General features: G+C 36.3%; 1 protein-coding gene across 1 annotated transcript in view; it reads right to left on the bottom strand.

Annotated features, from left to right (window-relative positions):
* Positions 1-2583: 2583 nt before the first annotated feature.
* The window catches only part of CFAP299 (cilia and flagella associated protein 299), a 552091-nt gene continuing 532533 nt past the window's right edge, over positions 2584-22141 (bottom strand). Inside the window, exons 5-6 of the mRNA XM_032400620.1 lie at positions 21731-21860; positions 2584-3026 (exon numbers count right to left, since the gene is read on the bottom strand). Coding sequence (XP_032256511.1) covers positions 2931-3026; positions 21731-21860 — 226 coding nt within the window. The 3' untranslated portion in view covers positions 2584-2930. The remainder of the gene's footprint in view (positions 3027-21730; positions 21861-22141) is intronic.

The following is a 22141-nucleotide window of genomic DNA, read 5'->3' as shown; positions in this document are numbered from 1 at the left end:
CTCCGTTTCTGTCCGTGCTGCTATAAACTGCAGCGTCCTGGGTTGTGCGCCCCTCCGCAGCGCTCCCAGTCCTGCCTCCAGGTCGGAGCGCGTCTCTACCCTTTGTGCTTCTAAAACCGCCAGCCGCTCCCAGTTCGCGCACGCGCGACTCCGCCGCTTCGGTTTCCGCCCAGGGGGCTGCAGTTCACTGGCACGACCCCGGCGCTCTGGGTTTCCATCCCGGGGGCTGCAGTTCGCGTGTGCGTGACCCTGCAGCTCTGGGTTTCTGTCCCGGGGGCTGCCCTAAAGTCCTTTCCCAACGCTACCGGTCTGCGAGTCTGTGCCTGTCCGCAGCACGCGAGGCTGTTGCTCACCGGCGGTGTAGGATCCCCACGGCCAGGCACCCTCCTGCTGCCGTTTATCCTCCGATATCTGCCCGCAGAATCACGGCTCCCCGCTTCCTACCTCAAAACCAACCGCCTGCGATATTCTGTTTGTAGAGATCCAGATCTTACATCTCAGGCTGGTTTCGTGGGTGCTCAGAGTGGTCTGGTAGATATCCAGCTCAATTCCGGGGACCAGCTGAAATAGGGTCCCCTACTCCTCCACCATCTTTCCTGTCCCCCCCAATTGTATACATTTAAATTCTTAAATTTATAAGAGTTATTTCAATGTATATGAAGGCTTATTTGCTAGTTAAAATTTTGAAATAATTAGAAAATTGAATGTAATGAAGATCACAAAATTTAAAATGTTTAAAGAAATGTAGTTAATTAAACTATAAAAGAACTCATAAAAATGATAGTAAAAATTTTATCAAATCTAGAACAATAAAATTTATACAAATACTTAGAATATAAGTAGAGTTTTGAATTTATAAATGTAATAAATCAAATATTTTTTATTTCAAAATAATCACAGAATTACAAAAAAATTGCAAATACAGCACAAAGACCTCCCCCCCACTGAAATATTTATAATTTGCTGACATGATGCCCCTTGACTCCCAAACACTTTAGTGTAATTCCCCACAATCAAGGACATTTTCTAATATAACCACAACATAATCATCAAGATCAGGACATAAACATTTTTACATTACCACCATCTAATCTTCAAAAACCATTCAATTTTTACCAGATGTTCCCAGATTCCCTTTATAGGATAAGGATATAACTCAGAATCATGTGTTGCATTTGATTATCATGTCTCTCTAGTCTCCTTCAGTCTGAGACAGTTTTTCAGTCTTCTATTTTCAAGATCTTGACACCTTGAAGATCTCAGGCCAGTTATTTTGCATAATGTCCATGGATTTGTTTCTTTCTGAGTTTTCTCTTGATTATATCCAAGTTATGCAATTTTGGCAGGATTATTACAAAAGTGATGATGAGTTACTCTGTTGCATATTATTTGGTGTGGAACAAATTCAGTTTGCTTCATTACTAAACATATTCTCTTCGATCACTTGTTGAAAGTGGTATCTTCCAGTTTTTTCCATTATTCCCTCTGTAACTAATACATATTTTGTGGGAGATACTATGTAAACATCCCATTCCTCAGCAAACTTTCCATTTATTCATTTATGTAGATGAGTATGGGCTCATGGTTTCCTACTTTCTGCCTGTGGTTTTCTTTATTTATTTTGATGCCCAAACTGTCCCAGGTTTGGCCAGTAGGAACTTTTCCAATGTGGATTCGGTGTCCTTTTGATAAATCCCTTTCATTTTTCAAGAACTTCTTTGCTTTCTGGCACAAAAAGATGTTCTAGACTCATGTATTTTCCCTGTCTCAGCCCTGGAATCAGTCATTTTCCCAAGGATGCCTGCTTCCTTTTGGTAGAAAGTGGTGGTGAGAAACCAAGATCTGTGTGCGATGTGAGCTCATTGATATTGGGTGTTGCTGTTTTGAGGCCCTCTTATTGAACAGAGCAAGGGGAGATGCATGCATAAAACATTAACATATATTCTGTATTTGTTGTATATATTGAAAATGATGAGATCACTCCAATACATCCAATTCTAATTTAATACCACTCTACTCATCTTGAGTGGAATCTCCAATCTCATGCCAGGCCATCACCTCCCCTATGAATACACCCTTCTCACCCCACTGGAACTCTGATGTCCTGCTCTGGGCTTTCCCACTCCCACACATTGAGCAGACTTCCACCTTGCTTGGCCCCAAACAAATGCCTTAGTACTGGATTGTTTAGAAAGAGAAGAGAAGAGAATAGGAATAAGAGGAAGAACCAAATATTAATTTTTAAATCACAGGTGACCTCTTGAATAATATCTTTTCTGCACAAAAGCCACCTGCAGGGGCACATGAGGAAAACATGTTCTTCCCTAATGAAGTCCTCACTTCTCTAAAATCTTTTGGTTTTTCTTAGATTTCATTTTCTCAGCTTCATGGTCATGACATTCATATTGTCCAGGCACATAAACATATTAAACACTTCATTTTATACATCATCTCATGGGACATTTCAGATTTTATTTTCTCATATAGAGCCATTGAAAATCTTGTATTTATATCTTCTTAGTCTTGTTCTTCAATTTCAGACTTCTTATCACTATTCAACAAATTTAGTAGATAGCACTGCCACATGGTATAGATTTTGGTCCCCTATATTTGGCAATAGTAAGACCTGGAACATTTTTGTTTTGGAAAATCTGAGCTTCAAAATAAGTAGCAAGAAGATTCTCTCCCATGAACTGTTGCAATCAGCTTCAGCATTTAAGGGGAAAAATTTAGAAAAACCTCAAGTCAGATTAAGATCTGTACCACACAAAGACAGTCACGATTATGGTTTTCTTTCTGATTTCTTTATCAACTTTTATTATTCTAACTTGCATTCCATCTACAGACTCATTTATTTTCTAAGTTGCTTAGGGTTATAGAATTTATTCAAATTTAGCAAGTCATTAGGGGACCATGTAACATGTTGGTATTTAAGTCTTTCTTCTGGAAATGTGGTCAAAAATGACAGCTTGAATGTAGAGTTCTGTCTGGATAGGGGTTCTAGTAGAGTTGTCACCTGGGGAAACCTAAAATACATAAATCATATTGTTAATCAGTCCAGTACCTCATGCAAATGATTGGCATCAAATGAATTTTCTTCTTGCTTCAATATAATAGAAATAGAACAAAAAAATGCCATGGTCATGAAGACATTTTCATGTTTCCCCTCAGGTTCTTTTTCTTAAGAGTAATGATAATTCCAATCAGAAGCTTTGAGGCTCTGGTTTATGATATTACTGAAAATAGCTAGGGTCAAAACTGTCCCAGGCTCATGCTAAACCCCATGGGTCACTAACTCTGCAGAATTTTCAGGGGAGGGCTTCATAAACACATGTGATCACAGGTTAATAAATCTAAAAGAATCCTATCATAATTTCAAGTTTGTCCAATAAAAAATGAACTTGAGTTTGGAATTGATGATGTCCATGGTAGGTTTAATTAAAAGCTTCTCATCAGTTTAAAAACTATTTGAACTGCTTTTTCCTCCCTTCAAATTATAATCTGTGAAAAAAGATTTGCTCCTTTTACTTTTATTCAGGATAATCTATCATACTTCAAGGGTCCTGGGGAGCTCCCGTGGGAACGAGTATTCACTAATGTGGTATTGATAAGCGAGAAGAGAGAGATTCTAAAAGAGTTGGTAATATCTGCAGTTGGAAAATATTCGATGCACAAAAGAATGAAGTTACTTGCTCTCTCTTCTTTTAGGAAGAGATGATAAGACATTTAGATGTGGGACTAGAGGAAAGCTTTGGTCCTGCCTTGTCCCCATGGTATTAATTTCTTGCTAGTGAGAAGATATAATTTATTTTATCTTTTATTAAATAGAGTCAGCAAAACTGTGAAGACTGAAATGGGTGAACAAAAGTAGTGGGTGTCCTGAGTGACTCACCCATCCAAGTTTTTTCTGCCTTTCACGGTTTTTGTGCTATTTTACAACTCTTTAAGTTGTGGAAAACTTGATGATAATGTAAAATATTCTTGTCAAAAAGATGCAAATTAATTGTACCCAGTAGAATTCAATTAATTATTGCCCTGCATTCAGTTCTACTTTGCATCTATTCGTAAATTAATTTCAATTTTTCTTATTCCGTATATACGTTTTGCTTTTAGAATTCTCCTTTGAATTGTTTGTACTATCTTACTGGTTCCCTCTATAATTAGTAAATTAAATAAAATAGTTGGTACATTCGTTTCATATCTTTATGACAGTCATAATTATATCCTTTTATGAAAAATTATCTTGTACACAATTATCGTGTAAACAATTACCTTGTAGTAGACTACGATGCTTCCTGAATTCACCTGATGGCTGAGGAACCTGTGTTGTTGGGAGTGTTGTACCTCATGTATGACATAAACCAGGGCATTTCTTGGCTCCAAGAGGTAAATTCTCTGTTGTCACAGAACTTTCACTTTGCCTATCCTCTGTTTTTTTTGCATATTTTCCATTTTACTACTTTTGTGTTTTGTTTTTGTTTTTGGAACTTTTATAATCAATAAATTATTCCCCATTGGTAATAGTAATTTGGTTTTGTGGCCAAAATTTTGTGATCTCTGTAAACAGAGTAATAGATTATAGAGATTTATTCTTTCTTGGATGGAAGACGACAGAGAATCTGATTTGTTAGTATTTTATTTTCTTTGTCTATTTGTCTCTTTTGAGCTCAAATTAAGAATCTTGTGCTTATCAGGAAAGGAAACAACTTTTTGATATATAGTCTGATAATTTTTTTGTGTTTACTTTTGGCCTGTGGCTAATGTTTAAAATTCCAGGAAAATGAGGAAATCAGAATTTTGATATTTGATATGTGCTATACTTAAAAAGTTACTCTTATAGGGGTGCATGGATAGCAAAGTAGGTTGGGTGTCTTACTCTTGGTTTGGCTTAGGTTGTGATCTCAGGGTCATGAGATCGAGCCCTGTGTCAGGCTCTGAGCTCAGCGTGGAGTCTGCTTGGGATTCTCACTGCCTCTCCCTCTGCCCCTCCCCACCTGCGCGTGCTCTCTGAAATAAATAAATCTGTTTAAAAACGTTATTCTTACAGAAACACAGAAATGTTTTGAACATTTAAGTTCATGTAATTAAGGTAAAGTTTTGGTAAATCAGACTAGTGTATTTTATAGTTTTCTGAGTACAGATTCTTTGCCTCTTTGGTTAGATTTATTCCTAGGTATCCTATGGTTTTGGGTGCAATTGTAAATGGGATCAACTCCTTAATTTCTCTTTCTTCTGTCTTGTTGTTGGTATATATAAATGCAACTGATTTCTGTGCATTGATTTTATATCCTGCCACTTTACTGAATTCCTGTATGAGTTCTAGCAGTTTTGGGGTGGAGTCTTTTGGGTTTTCCATATAAAGTATCATATCATCTGCAAAGAGTGAGAGTTTGACTTCTTCTTTGCTGATTCGGATGCCCTTTATTTCTTTTTGTTGTCTGATTGCTGTGGCTAGGACTTCTAATACTATGTTGAATAGCAGTGGTGATAGTGGACATCCCTGCCGTGTTCCTGACCTTAGAAGGAAGCTCTGTTTTTACCCATTGAGAAGGAAAAATGTTCCATGCTCATGGATTGGAAGAACAAATATTGTGAAGATGTCAATGCTACATAGAACAATCTACACATTTAATGCAATCCCTATCAAAATACCATCCACTTTTTTCAAAGAAATGGAACAAATAATCCTAAAATTTGTATGGAACCAGAAAAGACCCCGAATAGCCAGAGGAATGTTGAAAAAGAAAAGCAAAGCTGGTGGCATCACAATTCCGGACTTCAAGCTCTATTACAAAGCCATAATCATCAAGACAGTATGGGACTGGCACAAAAACAGACACATAGATCAATGGAACAGAATAGAGAGCCCAGAAATGGACCCTCAACTCTATGGTCAACTAATCTTCGACAAAGCAGGAAAGAATGTCCAATGGAAAAAAGACAGTCTCTTCAACAAATGGTGTTGGGAAAATTGGACAGCCACGTGCAGAAGAATGAAACTGGACCATTTCCTTACACCACACACAAAAATAGACTCAAAATGGATGAAAGACCTAAATGTGAGACAGGAGTCCATCAAAATCCTAGAGGAGAACACAGGCAGCAACCTCTTCGACCTCAGCCGCAGCAACTTCTTCCTAGAAACATCGCCAAAGGCAAGGGAAGCAAGAGCAAAACTGAACTATTGGGACTTCATCAAGATAAAAAGCTTTTGCACAGCAGAGGAAACAGTCAACAAAACCAAAAGACAACTGACAGAATGGGAGAAGATATTTGCAAATGACATATCAGATAAAGGGCTAGTATCCAAAATGTATAAAGAACTTATGAAACTCAACACCCAAAGAACAAATGATCCAATCAAGAAATGGGCAGAAGACATGAACAGACCTTTTTCCAAAGAAGACATCCAAATGGCCAACAGACACATGAAAAAGTGCTCAACATCGCTCGGAATCAGGGAAATCCAAATCAAAACCTCAGTGAGATACCATCTCACACCAGTCAGAATGGCTAAAATTAACAAGTCAGGAAACGACAGATGTTGGCGAGGATGCAGAGGAAGGGGAACTCTCCTATGCTGTTGGTGGGAATGCAAGCTGGTGCAGCCACTCTGGAAAATAGTATGGAGGTTCCTCAAGAAGTTGAAAATAGAGCTACCCTATGACCCAGCAATTGCATTACTGAGTATTTACCCCAAAGATACAAATGTAGTGATCCGAAGGAGTACGTGCACCCCAATGTTTATAGCAGCAATGTCCACAATAGCCAAACTATGGAAAGAGCCAAGATGTCCATTGACAGATGAATGGATAAAGAAGATGTGGTATATATATATACAATGGAATATTATGCAGCCATCAAAAGGAATGAGATCTTGCCATTTTCAACAACATGGATGGAACTAGAGGGTATTAGGCTAAGCGAAATAAGTCAATCAGAGAAAGACATGTATCATATGATCTCAGCGATATGAGGCATTCTTAATCTTAGGAAACAAACTGAGGGTTGCTGGAGTGGTGGGGGGTGGGAGGCATGGGGTGGCTGGGTGATAGACATTGGGGAGGGTATGTGCTATGGTGAGCACTGTGAATTGTGTAAGACTGATGAATCACAGACCTGTACCTCTGAAACAAATAATACATTATATGTTAAAAAAAAAAAAAAAAAGAAGAAGAAGATAGCAGGAGGGGAAGAATGAAGGGGGGGGAAATCAGAGGGGGAGACAAACCACGAGAGACTATGGACTCTGAGAAACAAACTGAGGGTTCTAGAGGGGAGGGGGTGGGGGGATGGGTTAGCCTGGTGATGGGTATTAAAGAGGGCATGTATTGAGTGGAGCACTGGGTGTTATATGCAAACAATGAATCATGGAACACTACATCAAAAACTAATGATGTAATGTATGGTGATTAACATAACATACTAAAATTAAAAAAAAAAGACTAGTGTAATCTTGGTTTAATAAAAATGGCTTGTAGTGTGATTTATCAGTGTTAGGTATAATTCAAGCACATATTTTATTCTACTTGGGTTTGCTTTTCTTAAATTTATTCAAGTATACTGATCAAATAAGCTAACATCACTCCTACACAATATTTAAGACAATGAAAAATATAAATTTGTATTCAACAAAATCAGATCATTATTCTGATAACTTTATTTCAATAGTCATTATGTTTTATTTTTAATATGTCAGCTTGAATATAAGTCCTAAGATCTTTAGGTAACATAAAGCCTTAGGATTGCTATTAGGTTGAATTATATAATGAATATTCACTTGATATCTAGATAATTTCTAAGATAGAATATTGGCCATTTAATGCCTAATTATAATGCATAATTTTAAATTTATATACTTTTGCTTATATTCCATGAAACATTCCTATCTTTGGGTCATGTTAATGCACCGGTTCATTTTGTCTCTTTAAAAAGATATGTGTGTGGCTGGAGAAAGGTGCAAGATAAACTTTGCTCTTCTGTTAAAATGCTTTTGGAAGACAGGCAATTGTTAATTTTCTACCTCTAGTTTTCTCACTGAAATAGGAGTTCCTTTGATTAAAAGTGACAATTAATATGAATGGTTGAGACTACATGAAGTAGCAACGACAGACTAAAACCACTGTCTATGTGCCTTTGTGCTCCAAAGAGAAAGTAGTTTTGTCTCATAGTGGAGGCTTGATAGTACTGGTTTTATATATACATATACCTTGTATAAATATATACAGTAGTGTTTTTCAGGCCTTTATTTTCTTTTTGTTCCTTCTCAGAACACTTACACAATCTTGAGACTTACTGAGGACTCCAAAAAACTTATGTGGGTTATAACCATCAATATTTGCCGTATCAGAAGTTGAAACTGAGATATTTTTAAATACTTACTGATTCATTTGACTAGAGCAACGATGAACATGAATTAAAATGTTAACAGAAATAACATCTTAATATTAATATAAAAATTATTTTGAACTCATGGATACCCTGAGAATTGCTGTGACAGGAAAAGCAAAATAAAGGGCAAATTTGGAAGTAAATTCTACTTGCCTTGATTTATAGCACTTGAGTTTGAAAAAAAGTGATGAAATGTACTAAAATTTTAGTAACATTTGCCTTATCTCGATGGGCTTCCAGCTTTCTTTACTTACTGGTTCATTCCTTTGCCTACCATATAAAATATTTTTTTTGACCTTCTGTGTCATCTGTCTAGGTAGCAAATAATGTATGTCTTATAAGAACATTTTTCTGTGCTTTACTTTGAATTTATCACATTCCTGATTAAGAAAAAGAAAGAAATAGAAAGCAAAGAACAAAGATTCCTCACTTATAAAAAAATAAGTTTCTTTACAATCATGTTAAAGTCTATATTGATTTAAAATGTTTTATTATTTTAATTGCTTAATTAAATACATAACTCAGTATTATTTCTCTAGTACCCTGATCCTATCTTAATCAAATGTCCAAATATCTCTAACACTTTTATTTTCTAATTTTTGCCTTCCCATAATTGGATTCTAAGTCTAGAAAAAATTAAGTGAAACTTTACACCTACTTTACACTTACTTTCCATGGTCATTTAGTTATTTGCATTGGTTCAAAAAGAAGCTGTTTTTTTTTTTTTTAATCAGGGTGTAATTGTACAAATTGAAAAACCAAGGCCTTACCTGGAATGTCGTATTCTAGAACAATACTCATTTAAATCAGGTAGGAACAGCCACTCTTCATGGATTAAGTTTGACTTTATTTAGGGAAGCAGTGCCTACAAAGCCTTGGCCTATTTCTTGGCTTAGAAAGTCTAAAAATATTATATATTAAATATATGTAACTTTAGTATATTTGGGGGACCTTGAGAAAAGAGGAATTTACCCAAATTTATAGGTTTTTCAAGTAAAATATGGTGGAGAGCATTTTTTTGGGCTTGGTTTCCTAGCCTCAGGTCACCAGATAATAGAGGATTTTAAAAATCCAATTTGAGATTCCTTATGAAAACTTCCAGACATAATTTAATTTAGTATTTGTTCAAAATTGTATGGTGTTAGAGTTTACAAAGAAAACTTAAGGTGTCCTTTATGATAAAATAACACTTTCACTGCATCTATGTAAACAACCAGGCAAATCTAATGGGACCAACCTTATTTTATAAGAATGATCACTCTTTGAATTTATTATGATAAAAAGAGGAAAGGAGACTTTCAGAAAAAATTGTGAGAGACTTTGAAATGGGCAAAAATCAAATAGTGGCTACTGTGACTACTCACTCACGTAGGTTTTCTCATCTTTAACTGATATTACAACTCTGTAAGTTGTAGAAATCCCATTATAATGAAAAAATGCATGTCTGTATAAATGCAGAGCAGTGTTCCACAGAATGCAATTGATTTTTGCATTGATTTTGACAGATTAGTTTTGCATGTATTTGTAAATTCATTTCAGAATTTATTCTTCTTCTTTCTTTTTTTTAGAGAGAGAGAAAGAGAGCATGCGCACACAAGTACACTTACATCTGGGGAGGGGCAGAGGGAGAAGGAGAGAGAGAATCTTAAGCAGGCTCCACACCCACCTTGGAGCCCAACACAGGGCTTGATCTCACGACCTTGAGATCATGACCTGAGCTGCAATCAAGAGTTGGACACTTAACCGACTGAGACACCAAGGTGCCCCTTCATTTCAGAATTTCCTATTCCCTTTATAGATCTCTGCCCTTTGAATTCTTCAAACCAATCGTAACATTTTACTGGTCCCTTATTAATTAATGACTTAAAAATCTTTGACACATGTTCATTTTATGTCTGTATGAAAATCATGATTCTACCTTCTTTTAAAAATTATTCCTTAACAATAGATAGTAAGAGTTCTAAAAATAATCTTACATATACAACAACAACAAATGCCTGAAGTCATTACTAGTTATTAGGAGAGATGGGACTCCAAGCCAAACATAAAATATAAGTAAGTCAAGTTATTGGGGTAAGATCAACAATTATACATTACTGAAAAATGATAATTGATGGAACAAAGTAAAAAGACTCTAACCTTACTCCACAAAATCCTAGAAAAATTATAGATTTAAATATAGAAAGAAAACCTAAACTAATGTAGAAGGAAATATAGGTCAATATTTGTCCAGTTTTAGTATGGGAATCTTTTTAAACATGGAAACAGAAGAAATCAGCCAGGGAAATTAATAGTTTGAACTATATAAAAGTTTAATGTCAAAAAACATTAGGCTAGGGGCGCCTGGGTGGCTCAGTCCGTTAAGCGGCTGCCTTTGGCTCAGGTCATGATCCCAGGGTCCTGGGATTGAGCCCCATGCCCCATGTCTGGCTCCTTGCTCCTTGCTCAGCGGGGAGCCTGCTTCTCCCCTGCTTGCCGTTCCCCCTGCTTGTGCTTGCTCTCTGTCTCTTTCTCTCTCTAGCTCTCTCTGTGTCAAATAAATAAATAAAATCTTAAAAAAAATTAGGTTAAAAAATAGATATCTAAATTATAATGTGTCACTAAAAAGTATGATAGACAAAGATTTTCTACCTTTTATATATAGAATACTTAAAATTTAATTAAAAAACCCCCACTAAAACTCTATAGAAAAGTGTGTAGAGGACAACAACAATTACAGAAGAAGAAATACAATATATTAACAAGCATATGGAAGAAATGTTCATCCCTAATAATAATAACAATGAAAATGAAAATGACTCCAAATAAGTCTGAACTATAAAATTAACAAAGTTTAAAAATTATGCAAAATAAATAAGGCATGGTGAATGGTCAGCCTTAAATAGTTCAGTAAACTGATACTAACTACAAAGTGATTTGACAATATCTCTATAAAGCTTTATGATATATCTTTTGACTAAGCATTCTCCATTTTAAGAATCCATCTTTGGGGCACCTAGGTAGCTCAGTCGGTTAAGCGTCTGCCTTTGGCTCAGGTCATGATCCCAGCGTCCTGGGATCTAGTCCCATGTTGGGCCCCCTGCTCAGTGGGGAATCTGCTTCTCCCTTTCCCTTTTTCCCCTCCCCCTCTGCTCATGCTGTTTCTGGCTTTCTCTCTCTCAAATAAATAAATAAAATCTTAAAAAAAAAAAAAGAATCCATCTTAAAGACAAAATCAGAAATTTGGTTACTGACACTCCTTATTTAAACCTGGAGAGAAACACAGAAACCAATTTCCATAAATGGGAAATTCCTATGTAAATTATGACGATTTCCTAGGATAGAATATTATTTACATTGTTTTACAGCTTGCTTTTTTCACTTAATAATGTATCTTGAACATCTATTCATACTAGTACATCAACTTCACTAAATATAGCTTTACTCTTTTTTTTAAGACTGTTGCATGTTATTTCACTATGTCGATGTATCATAATTTATTTAACCATTGTCCAGTCATGGGCACATAGATTATTTCCAGTGTTTAACTACTGCAAGGAAAAATGATTCTTTTAGGACTTTCATTGTTTCTAAGTTGATACACCACAAGGAAACAATATTCATTTTTGACCACCTATTCAGTGCCACATTAAATACATTTTCTTATTTAATCTCCACAACAACATTTTGTGAAATGGCTGTTTTTACAGATTTTACAGATGAGAAAATAGAGGTAGAAAAGTGCTCAGAGAAATTAAGCAGTTTGCCCTAATCACAAAGCTGATAGCATCTATTTAGGTCCAGCTCATTTTACCTACCGCCCCTCTTAAACAGCTCTAAGCTCTGGCCTGAGTCCTGGTAGCTATTCCTGACACTTTCCTACTTGTTCTATTGTTCATCCAGCCCCTTCAACTGCTCCCAGGTATTCTGGAGAGTCCTTAGGTCTTCGTTTTCAAGTGGAATTCATTAAGAGACCTATGCAGGTCTTTCAATATCCTAAACTATTATTATACTACTCTGTGTGTATGGCCATATGTGCATTTTTTTGGGAACAAATCCATGAAATTTTAAAATAAGTTGTATTTCCCAAAAGATTAAGAACCTATCCTCTGGAGCGGCCTCATGTGCTTGTGAAGTAGTTTTCTGGGGGTACCAAGTTGGGGCTGCCATTTGTTTGATTATGTTTTATACTGAGATATCCCAGCCAGCAATAACAATTGAGAAGCTGTCGACATAAGATTTTCCACTCTTGCCAATGGCCTTGATCACTGTTCATGCTATCATGTTCCATGTTCCAATAAATGTCAACATCCCTCAGTCTGCTTTGGGATTTCAGTGCCTCAGAAATTGTAAGCATCTGCTGGGGTGGTGAATGGTTAAGAAGGAGCCATGGGAGTTGTCTACCCATTCAACTGTTGAGACCAGAAGAAATCATGCTCCCTTTGAATTAGAAATAATCCCTTAACTGTGGTTTTGCACCTGCAATGACTCCATGCCTGATTCGTGGGTTTTCTGGTATCTGTTTCTTTGTCATTAGCTATCAGGTCTTTGAAATCATGGAGGAAACAATTCTTTTGTTTTTATTCATGCATTTCATTCAGCCAGGAACCTAACCTTCTACTCCGTCTGATACTCCTTGCCCTGACAGTGACAATAAATTTTGCAAAAAGGTGAGCATGAATTGAGGTGAAAACTCTCTTCCTCAAATTTCTCCTTTTTCATTTCCATCTTGGTCCTATTATACCTTTGGTATAATGTTTGATTACGCTGCCCTTCTTGTTAGAAGCTTAAAGCAGCATTTTTTTGTCATGTATGTTTTATTGGGATATTTACTTTTTTTTCACTGCATATATTCAACTTGGATGGTAAAGGGTTATCACTTATACTTTCTTAGCACTAAGCACTGATATACGAATAATAATGCAAATTTTTATATTTAATTTTTTCTTTCCTCCAGCTCACCTTTCTTGTTCTACACTTCATCTATGAGTTCATACATTGGACACTTAACAGCAATGTGCTTATCTCTAGGGGTTGTTCTGTAATACTGTATATAAAATTAAAATCAGTTTTTCAGGTCAAAAGGAGGGCACAGCATTTAAGTTTTAGGAGTTTTAATTCATAAAAGTCAAGCTCTGTTATGTAATTTTTAAGATATTCCTTAAGGCCATTGATTTTAGCAGCAGTTTGTTGAGTAAATACTTAATTTATATGTGGTAGACTTTCAGTTCAGGTATACCAGGTGATTGCCCAGGGGAGAAAATGTTTAAAAGCTTCTTAGTATGTGGGTGTTTTAGGGCTATAATCAACCAAACAGTCAGTGATTTGGGCAGCGAAACCAGAAAGTTGGCAAGGCCTCAGCTTTACTTAATAAGTGTGCCTGTGCCACAGTTAAAAAGGAACATTTACAAGAGGCCTCCGAGGAAAATCTAGGAGCCAGAAGAGTGGTGTAGGTAATTCAGTGTCCTGTGGTCCATTAATTCAAGTTCATGGGGTTTGAGGGAACACTGTTGGAGACTTTGAAGAAACCGTATCTTTGCTTAAATGTATTCTATTCAGTATGGGCTGTTTGTTTGTTTGGTTTTCTTTAAATGTCCAGTAAGAAATACACCTGAACTCTGTAAAAAGGCAGAATGTAAAATTGAGAAACTTCACTAGAAGGGCGGAGCTTCAACGGATTAAATTTGAATCATCTGCAGAAAGGATGTAGAAATGGTATGGGCCTCCATTTTGAGAGGAGCAATTTCAATCCTGTGACAGGTTCTCTCGGATTTTAATGTAGTCAGTGAACTGGGAGGCAGCATTAAGGAGGCAATTAACACCTTTCCTACTAGTAGTGGCAAATACTTGGGTGGGGGTTTCTTGGGAGGAACAAAACAGAGAGGAGATACGATAAAATACCACTAGAATCACTAGAATCAAAAATCACTAGAACCAAAAATTATGTTTTTATTGGTAGAAGTTATTTTTAATTTTCAACTTTGTTCACCTATTCTTTTGCTCATAGAAAAAGAAAGTAGAATTTGTCTTTTTTTTGTATCTGCATAATATACAATGATGACTCTATATTTATTTTAAAAAATAATAAAAATATTTTTCCCTGGACGCCTGGGTGGCTCAGTCGGTTAAGTATCCTGGGATCAAGTCCCACATCGGGCTCCTTGCTCAGGGGGAGCCTGCTTCTCCCTCTGCCTGCTGCTCCCCCTGCTTGTGCTCTGTCTCTCTCTCTCCCTCTCTGACAAATAAATAAATAAAATCTTAAAAAAAATTTTTTTTCTCATTCACCCATGGACCTAACGTATCACCATTACCCTGACACTCAAAGTCATCACTCCAAATTTCAGCAAAGAACCCCCAGGTTTAATTCACCTACCAAGGAGGGAAAAGCACCACAGTCAATTACTCTGGTAATTTTCAGATAAAAATAGCATTAGCTCTACATATGTTTATAGTGCCTAAGATCCTAAAATATTTTAAAGTTAACCTCAAAAATTTCCAGGATTATTTTTGGCCCTACTATTCATTTCTTTAGCAAATATTTAATATTCAATTTATTCATTCCACAGATGTTTACTGAGTATCTACCATATGCTAGCACTGGAGATACAATGGTAAAGTGACCAGAAAAGGTTCCTGCCCCATGTTTCAGTTTTTGCTTTATGAGTTTCCGTAGCATATATTGTTTCATTTCAGTTTCTGGACAAACCTACCTGACAAAGTGATTCTTGATGAGACCATGATAGCAAGAAAGGATACTACCACCCAACTCTGTAATGATCCACATTAAGGGAGGAACAAAAGCGGCAGTTTACCCCTGGAAGCATCTAGTGTGGTCAGTCTTAATACCATGGAGGTTATCCAGAAGTCTTTGGTATATGGTCTGTACTTTCTTGTCTGTAGAGTCTTAGGAATGTGTAATTTAGACTACTTACAATTAAAACTGTTGAATTAAAACTTGTTTTAGAGGAGCGAAGTTTGATTACTTTATGGACATACATAATCTGTAAGGTGAAACCAACAGCTTATAAAGTATTACTAATTCACTAATAACAAAACAATAGATATCGAATCCAGCTAATCTTTAGGATCACCTGGGGAAACTTTTAAAAATACAGATTCCTGGGCCTCACCACAGACCAATTCAGCTTGAATCACTTGGGGGTGGAGTCTAGGGCTCTGTTTGGCCAGTGTGAGGAGAGAGGGAGGGAAGATGCTTTACTGAGTTGACTGAAATCACTCCTAATCAAGCCACTGTGGGTTGGACACTGATGAAGAGCTCTTATGATAACAGTTTTCATTCCAAAGTAGCACATTTTTCTGTTTCAACAACTGTGATTTTCAAAAGGACAAGTGTGGATTAGGGGCGTCCTGTTGTACAGTCAGGAGTATTGATGTATAAAGAGAAAATAAATACATTCTGCTAAGTCAATGCACAGTCTGCATTATACATGCCTTCCAGGTTCTGTGACACTCAGGATGGATCCAGAAAGGTTTATTCTATAATAGTGCCTTTTGTTTCACCAATTTCCTACATTTAATAGAAACCATGTATCTTTAGCATCCTTTAACATGTTTTTTTTTGTTTTTTTGTTTGCTTGCTTGTTTATTATCAGCCATTTATCAAATGACTATATTCAAGCGGGTTGTATTAGACAAAGTAACAAAAAGGAGACTGTCTTATGGAATTTCATATTTTTCATACTGATTTTCTTTTGCACACCAGTGAAGGTTAGGCAACAGATCATTAACTTCACCTCGTTTCAAAATGGCTTAATCAGTCTAGTAGTCAGAAATTCTAAGTCATGACACAAACGGTACAGATTCTCACTGAACTCTGCAGAATAGCAAAAAACTTACTAGATTTGGCTTCCACACTTGGAATTCAATTTTCTCTCAGAATTTCTCTGCTATTACTCTCCTTCCTACACTTTGATCTCAACCCTGGTTGCACATTGGAATCATCTGGGAGCTTCTGAAAAGTACAGTTCCTAGGTCCTTCCACCAGGACCAATTAAATTAGAATCTTTGGGGATGAGGATAGGCATCATATATTCTAAAGCTTCCATCTCTATGAGTGCAACTTCTAATCATCCTTCAAGTCCAGTTAAAAGATTACCTCCTCTATTATCACCTCTCTATCCCCAATGCTATCCTCTCACCATTCCCTCTCCACTGGCTTCTATCCCAAATCAAAAATCATCTCTTCTTCCACTGAATTCCCAAGGCATTTCTCTTTTTTGCAACATATCACTTTCTATTTTATACCGCAGTTATATTTTTTACATGCCTGTCTCCCTAAAAGTACTATAAGCTTAATAAAGGGCAAGGGTTGAACTCTTGCTCATCTTTAGATCCCCTATGGTGTCTCATAATAGTTACATTTAAGCTCCATTGCTAGACTCTACCAAGAATGAACTACGTGACTTTGAGTAAGTCATTAAACATGTTTGAGTCAATTTACTCATAAATAAAAAACATTTTTTAAAAGATTTATTTATTTATTTTAGAGTGAGAGAGCATGAGTGGGAAGTGCAGAGGGAGAGAATCTCAAGCAGACTCCATGCTGAACATGGAGCCCCATGCAGGTTTCAATCCCACAACCTGAAGACCAGGACTCAGAGACCACGATCTGAGCTGAAACCAAGAGTCAGATGTTCAACTGACTGTGCCGCCCAGGTGCCCCTCAAAAACATGTTCTAATTCAACAGTCTTAATTTCAGATGGTTTAAATTATATATTTCTGGGTTTGTACAAGACTTGAAAGCACATACCAAAATTAAGATTTCTGCATAACCTTTAAAAACCTAAAATTATGGCTACACTAACTGTTCTCACTGATAAATTCTTGTAATTATTTTCTGACTTATTCGGATCAATATAGAATGAGGTGGCTATTCCCATTCTGTCTATCATTGCTATATCAAGTATCAGTGACATAATCGGCTTCTCAACTTTTAATTAGTGTAGTATTATTTTTGTGTGTTTGGAAGGAATCGTTCATTTAATCATTTATTTCATGAATACTTATTAAGTGTCTATTAACCAGGCATTTTTCCAGGTGATGGGCTCTCACATTTAGTGAATGGAAGAAGGGAGGGGAGAAAAGCTGGTGCCATTAAAGAAGATTTTTCCTATTTTTAACTGTTCTATACAATCTGTCTCTCCAATTAGCAGATCATGAAGGTTTTAGACCACCCATATTATTCTAAGACTCAAGGAAACTCTCCCATGGTTAATGCTTCTTAAAAGCAAAAGAAAATACCTACTTTTTCATTTGTCCAGATAATGTAGGGAGTGAGTGCAAAGTGCTTCCACTCAATCCTTCTAAAGATAATACACTGGAAACATTTGGGTGGGTGTGAATCATTCAGACAAGCATTCTTCACTCAAAAATAGAAACTAGCTTTATTTGTTCCAGATGTTACACAGCTGCAGGGAAGTTAAAGCCAGTGGTCCTGTTTTCAATGCAACCAAACTCTTATTGCATTTGGAATTTCTTAACCAATGAACTCATATTACTCGTTCTAAGATCTGCACAATTTTTTTTTCCACTGTTACCGTTCACAAACAACTATGTTTCATGGGAACCACTTTTCAGAGTTAATGAGTCTACATCTGTGTTGTACAAAGGAAAGACATCCTGTTTATCACAGTTTCCACCTTTCGTTTATCTTGACCTTTTTAAATTTTAAGTGTAAAATATATTTTTTTAAAGATTTTACTTATTTATTTGAGAGAGAGAAAGTGCATGAGTGGGATGGGGGGCAGGGGAGAGGGAGAAGCAGGCTCCCCATTGAGCAGGGAGCCTGGCAGGGTTGGATCCCAGGATCTGGCGATCATGACATGAGCCCAAGGCAGGTGCCCAACCGACTGAGCCACCTGGGCACCCCAGTGTGAAATACTTCAAAGAGATTATGTGAAGGAAAGGAAAAGGAGAGTTGAGTTGTGTTGTTCTTACAGTATTTTAGAGCACATTATGGTGTTATAAGTTATGGTGTTCATTTTAGGAAGAATTTCAAATAAAATTATTAATAAAAACATTAACTATAAAAATGTAATTCTTATCATTGTGCATTTGTAATTTTAAAAACCTTACAGCTTATTTTTTTATTCTTCTGTAGGTCTGTAAGAGATGCTGTATGGGTGCATGAAATATGAAAGGATCATGGCTCTTAGAAGAAGGTAAGTTAAGATATTATGTAGATGTACGTGCTAATTTCATACCTAGCCCATAAAAATTAAAATATATGTGTTATATTTTGTCTGAGGTCAAATGTTTGAGAACACTTATGGTTTGAAAACAGAGTGCCAGATCTCTTGAGATTCTTGTCTTTTTAGGGAGAAGATTTTCTCCAATTGTGGTTCATAGATAATCTGTAGTAGAATCACAATGGCTGCTTGTGAAAATATGTACACCTGGGACCAGTTGAGTCAGAATCTCTGAGAACTGGGGCTGTAGAGGGATCCTAGAGATCAGGAAATAGGAACAACACTCACATCTTCCATTTGTGAATGTGAAAACTCTGAGAAGTTAGGTGAATTTCACCAGGCCATGCAGTCGGTTAATTGTAAAGTAAGGCATAGAATTTTGTTTATTGATGCTGAAACCAGCATTCTTTTCCAGTAGGTCAGCTATAAGTTTTTATCTTCAAAAAGATAAAATTAAAAGAAAAATTAAATAAATATAAGTATCTAAGTAATATAAAGTGTCCTACTCAATGATTCTTTTATAATTAATTCTTTTACTAATTCATTCCTCTCATCACTAATTAACTAGACCCTTATTCTTTCTCCAGGATTTGGAAATACCTTTCCTTCAGAATCATCATGAATCTTTTGAATTGTAATGAAATTATAATCAAAACCCTTCTCACCCCCTAGGGACACCTGGGTGACTCAGTTGGTTAAGTGTCTGCCTTTGGCTCAGGTCATGATCCCAGGGTCCTGGGATGGAGTCCGGCATCGGGCTCCCTGCTCAGTGGGGAGTCTGCTTCTCCCTCTGCCCCTCCCCCTGCTCCTTCTCTCTCTCCTTCACTCTCTCTCTCTCTCTCTTACTCAAATAAATAAATAAAATCTAGAAAAGAAAAAAACTTCCTCCCCCAGAGAAGAAAATGTTATATTTCATGTATTGAAAATTAAATCTTTGAAGTCTCATGATTAATTATTTAGGAAGTGAGTGGTTTAGTAAAGTTATTTAAACGATGTTCAAGGAACAGTTTGTATTCAATAATGATTCCACAAAGACTATTAAAAACTGTAATTCATGACATACGTTCTTGAAGTATGTATATGCCATTAGTTAAAATAGAGCCCTAAAGTAGTTTAAGTGTGGTATCATTCAAAACTGATTCAAAAATTTATTTCACACCTCTTAATGAAGCCATTAATAATTTTATATCTTTAGCCTTCTAAAAGTCTCTGTGAATATAATTAAGTTTCCTGTACTTTGCCTCAATTTTGACACACATTTGTGAGAAGGAAAGAGGCACCACTAGAGAGAAGGTGTGCTGATATTTATCAATTCATCATAATTATGGCCCAAATGATTTTCAGGTTCAGTCCTTCATTTTACTAATGAGAAACCCGAGACCAATAAAAGAGTAGGGTTCTTTTTTTCTTAATTTTGTTTATTTAAGTAATCTCTACAACCCCACATGGGGCTTGAACTCACGATCCCAAGATCAAGAGTTGTATGCTCCTCCTACTGAGCCAGCCAGGTGCCCCAAGAGTAGTGTTCTTTTGAAGGAGATAATGTTGTCTCAGAAACTGCTAGTTGTCTACCCAAATTTCTTTCTCCCTTTTCCAGAACTTCTGATTTCAGTGAGGCGTATGACCACCTGAACAAAGATTATATTTCCCAGCCTTCCATGTAGATAGATATGGCCATGTGACTAAGCTCTTGCCATGGAATATAAGTGAAGCTTTCTGTTGTAGCTTTTGGGAAACTTCCTTAAAAGGCACTGGGGCAGGGGTGTCCTTTGCACCATTTGAACTCCGTCCATGAATTCTGTTTGAAATGTGGTTGTTTGGGCTGGAGATCTGTTTTGGTCCAAGAGGATGAGGGCCATTTTGGCTTAGATGACTGTGGAGCTGCCATCCTAATTTTGGACTGACAATTGAGCCTCATACATGGGAAAGAAAGAAGCTTCTATTCTGTTAAGTCATTGTGCTGGAGTTGTATCTGATTGCAGACAACAATCCATTTCTTACCAAGAATTTCATTTATTCATTCTTTGAGCACGTAGTTTTGAGCAATTTTTATGAGCAAGAAATTGTACTAAGTGGATATGAAACAAAATCATTTTATTTTATTTTTTTAAATTTCTAAAAAGTTTTGGAAAAGTTTTTAGAACCAGACTCCCATTTTCCTTTGGTCCATCCTTGTCTCTATCCCAGGCATATCATAAAATTCCTATTTCTTTCACTGTGAAGGAATACTTTTCTTGACTTGGATTTTAGACTGTTGCTGTCATATGAGTAACATGTTTTCCAAGAGTTAAAAAAAATGCCTAAGCAACCCAAGCACATATTACTTTAAGTAAAGTTTTAACCTTTACCCCTAAACATAGAAGTCATGATTAAAAGTCATGATGCAAACACAGTCATTGAAAATATGTAAGAGGTAAATATTTGTCCTTGAACAAATTCAAAATATCATGGGACATGTCTTTAAAATATTTAAATAAAGTGTATTTTCTAAGTTAACACTTAGAAATACACTAAGGGTAATATTATTTTCAGTGCTAGTCACATATAAAAAGGGATGTTAGAATTCTGGGAACATTTGTGAGGTTAGAGTCTCTCTTCTGTAAATGATTTATCTTCCCGTTTAGAGCAAAAAGTACTGGACATCCCCAGAATCAGAGCACACAAATGCATTGCTCACTGGCTCCCTGATCTAATTTGCTGGTAGGCTTGGAGAAGCAGTCTCACTTGTAAATTCTATTTAAATTCCCCACAAACTCTTCCTTATTGATTTCTTTTTTTTTTTTTTAAGATTTTATTATTTGACAGAGAGAGACACAGTGAGAGAGGGAACACAAGCAGGGGGAGTGGGAGAGGGAGAAGCAGGCTTTCCACGGAGCAGGGAGCCCGATGTGGGGCTCGATCCCAGGACCGTGGAACCATGACCTGAGCCGAAGGCAGACGCTTAACGACTGAGCCACCCAGGTGCCCCTTCCCTATTGATTTCTGATAATTGATTAAGTTTGGAGTTCTTTTTCTTTAAGAATATGTTTCAACACAGTCTTTTATTTCTAGATTTAAATACTGAAGAGTGTCAAATATTTAATAGATTTTTTAATAATGGAAGAAATACAATAAAATTAGGAGTGATATATAAATGTAAAAGCAGTCTTACCTTTGGATCTACATTGAGAATTTTTCTGTCTCTTTTGTATTTGAAAAGTAAACCTTCTGGATTATCAGCAATCACTTGATAATTGGGAGTTGAATTCCAAACAGCAATATGACTGTCCCAGTTGTAAAAGCTAGAAAAATAAATATTTATTAGAAATTAATATGTATGATACAATAAATTGACAAATATATTTCAGAAAATATTTGGGGCAGTTCAGTTTCAAGATAAATGAATTGGATCGTAGTCTGTATAACCATGTAGGACACATGTGTGATTAAAATTCTTGCAGAAGAGATTAGACTGGGTTTTTCTCAAATTATTTAAATACATATTTATGACAATTTTGCATAATTTCCTGGTTTGGACACTTTATGAATTAGGGCCTAGTCCAGTATTATATTCCTCGGGAAG

The sequence above is a fragment of the Phoca vitulina genome, unplaced genomic scaffold (assembly GCF_004348235.1).
Source record: "Phoca vitulina isolate PV1807 unplaced genomic scaffold, GSC_HSeal_1.0 scaffold3, whole genome shotgun sequence".
NCBI classification, from domain to species: domain Eukaryota; kingdom Metazoa; phylum Chordata; class Mammalia; order Carnivora; family Phocidae; genus Phoca; species Phoca vitulina.
Note: the sequence above shows the minus strand (reverse complement) of the source record. Positions and strands in the feature narration are given on the sequence as shown.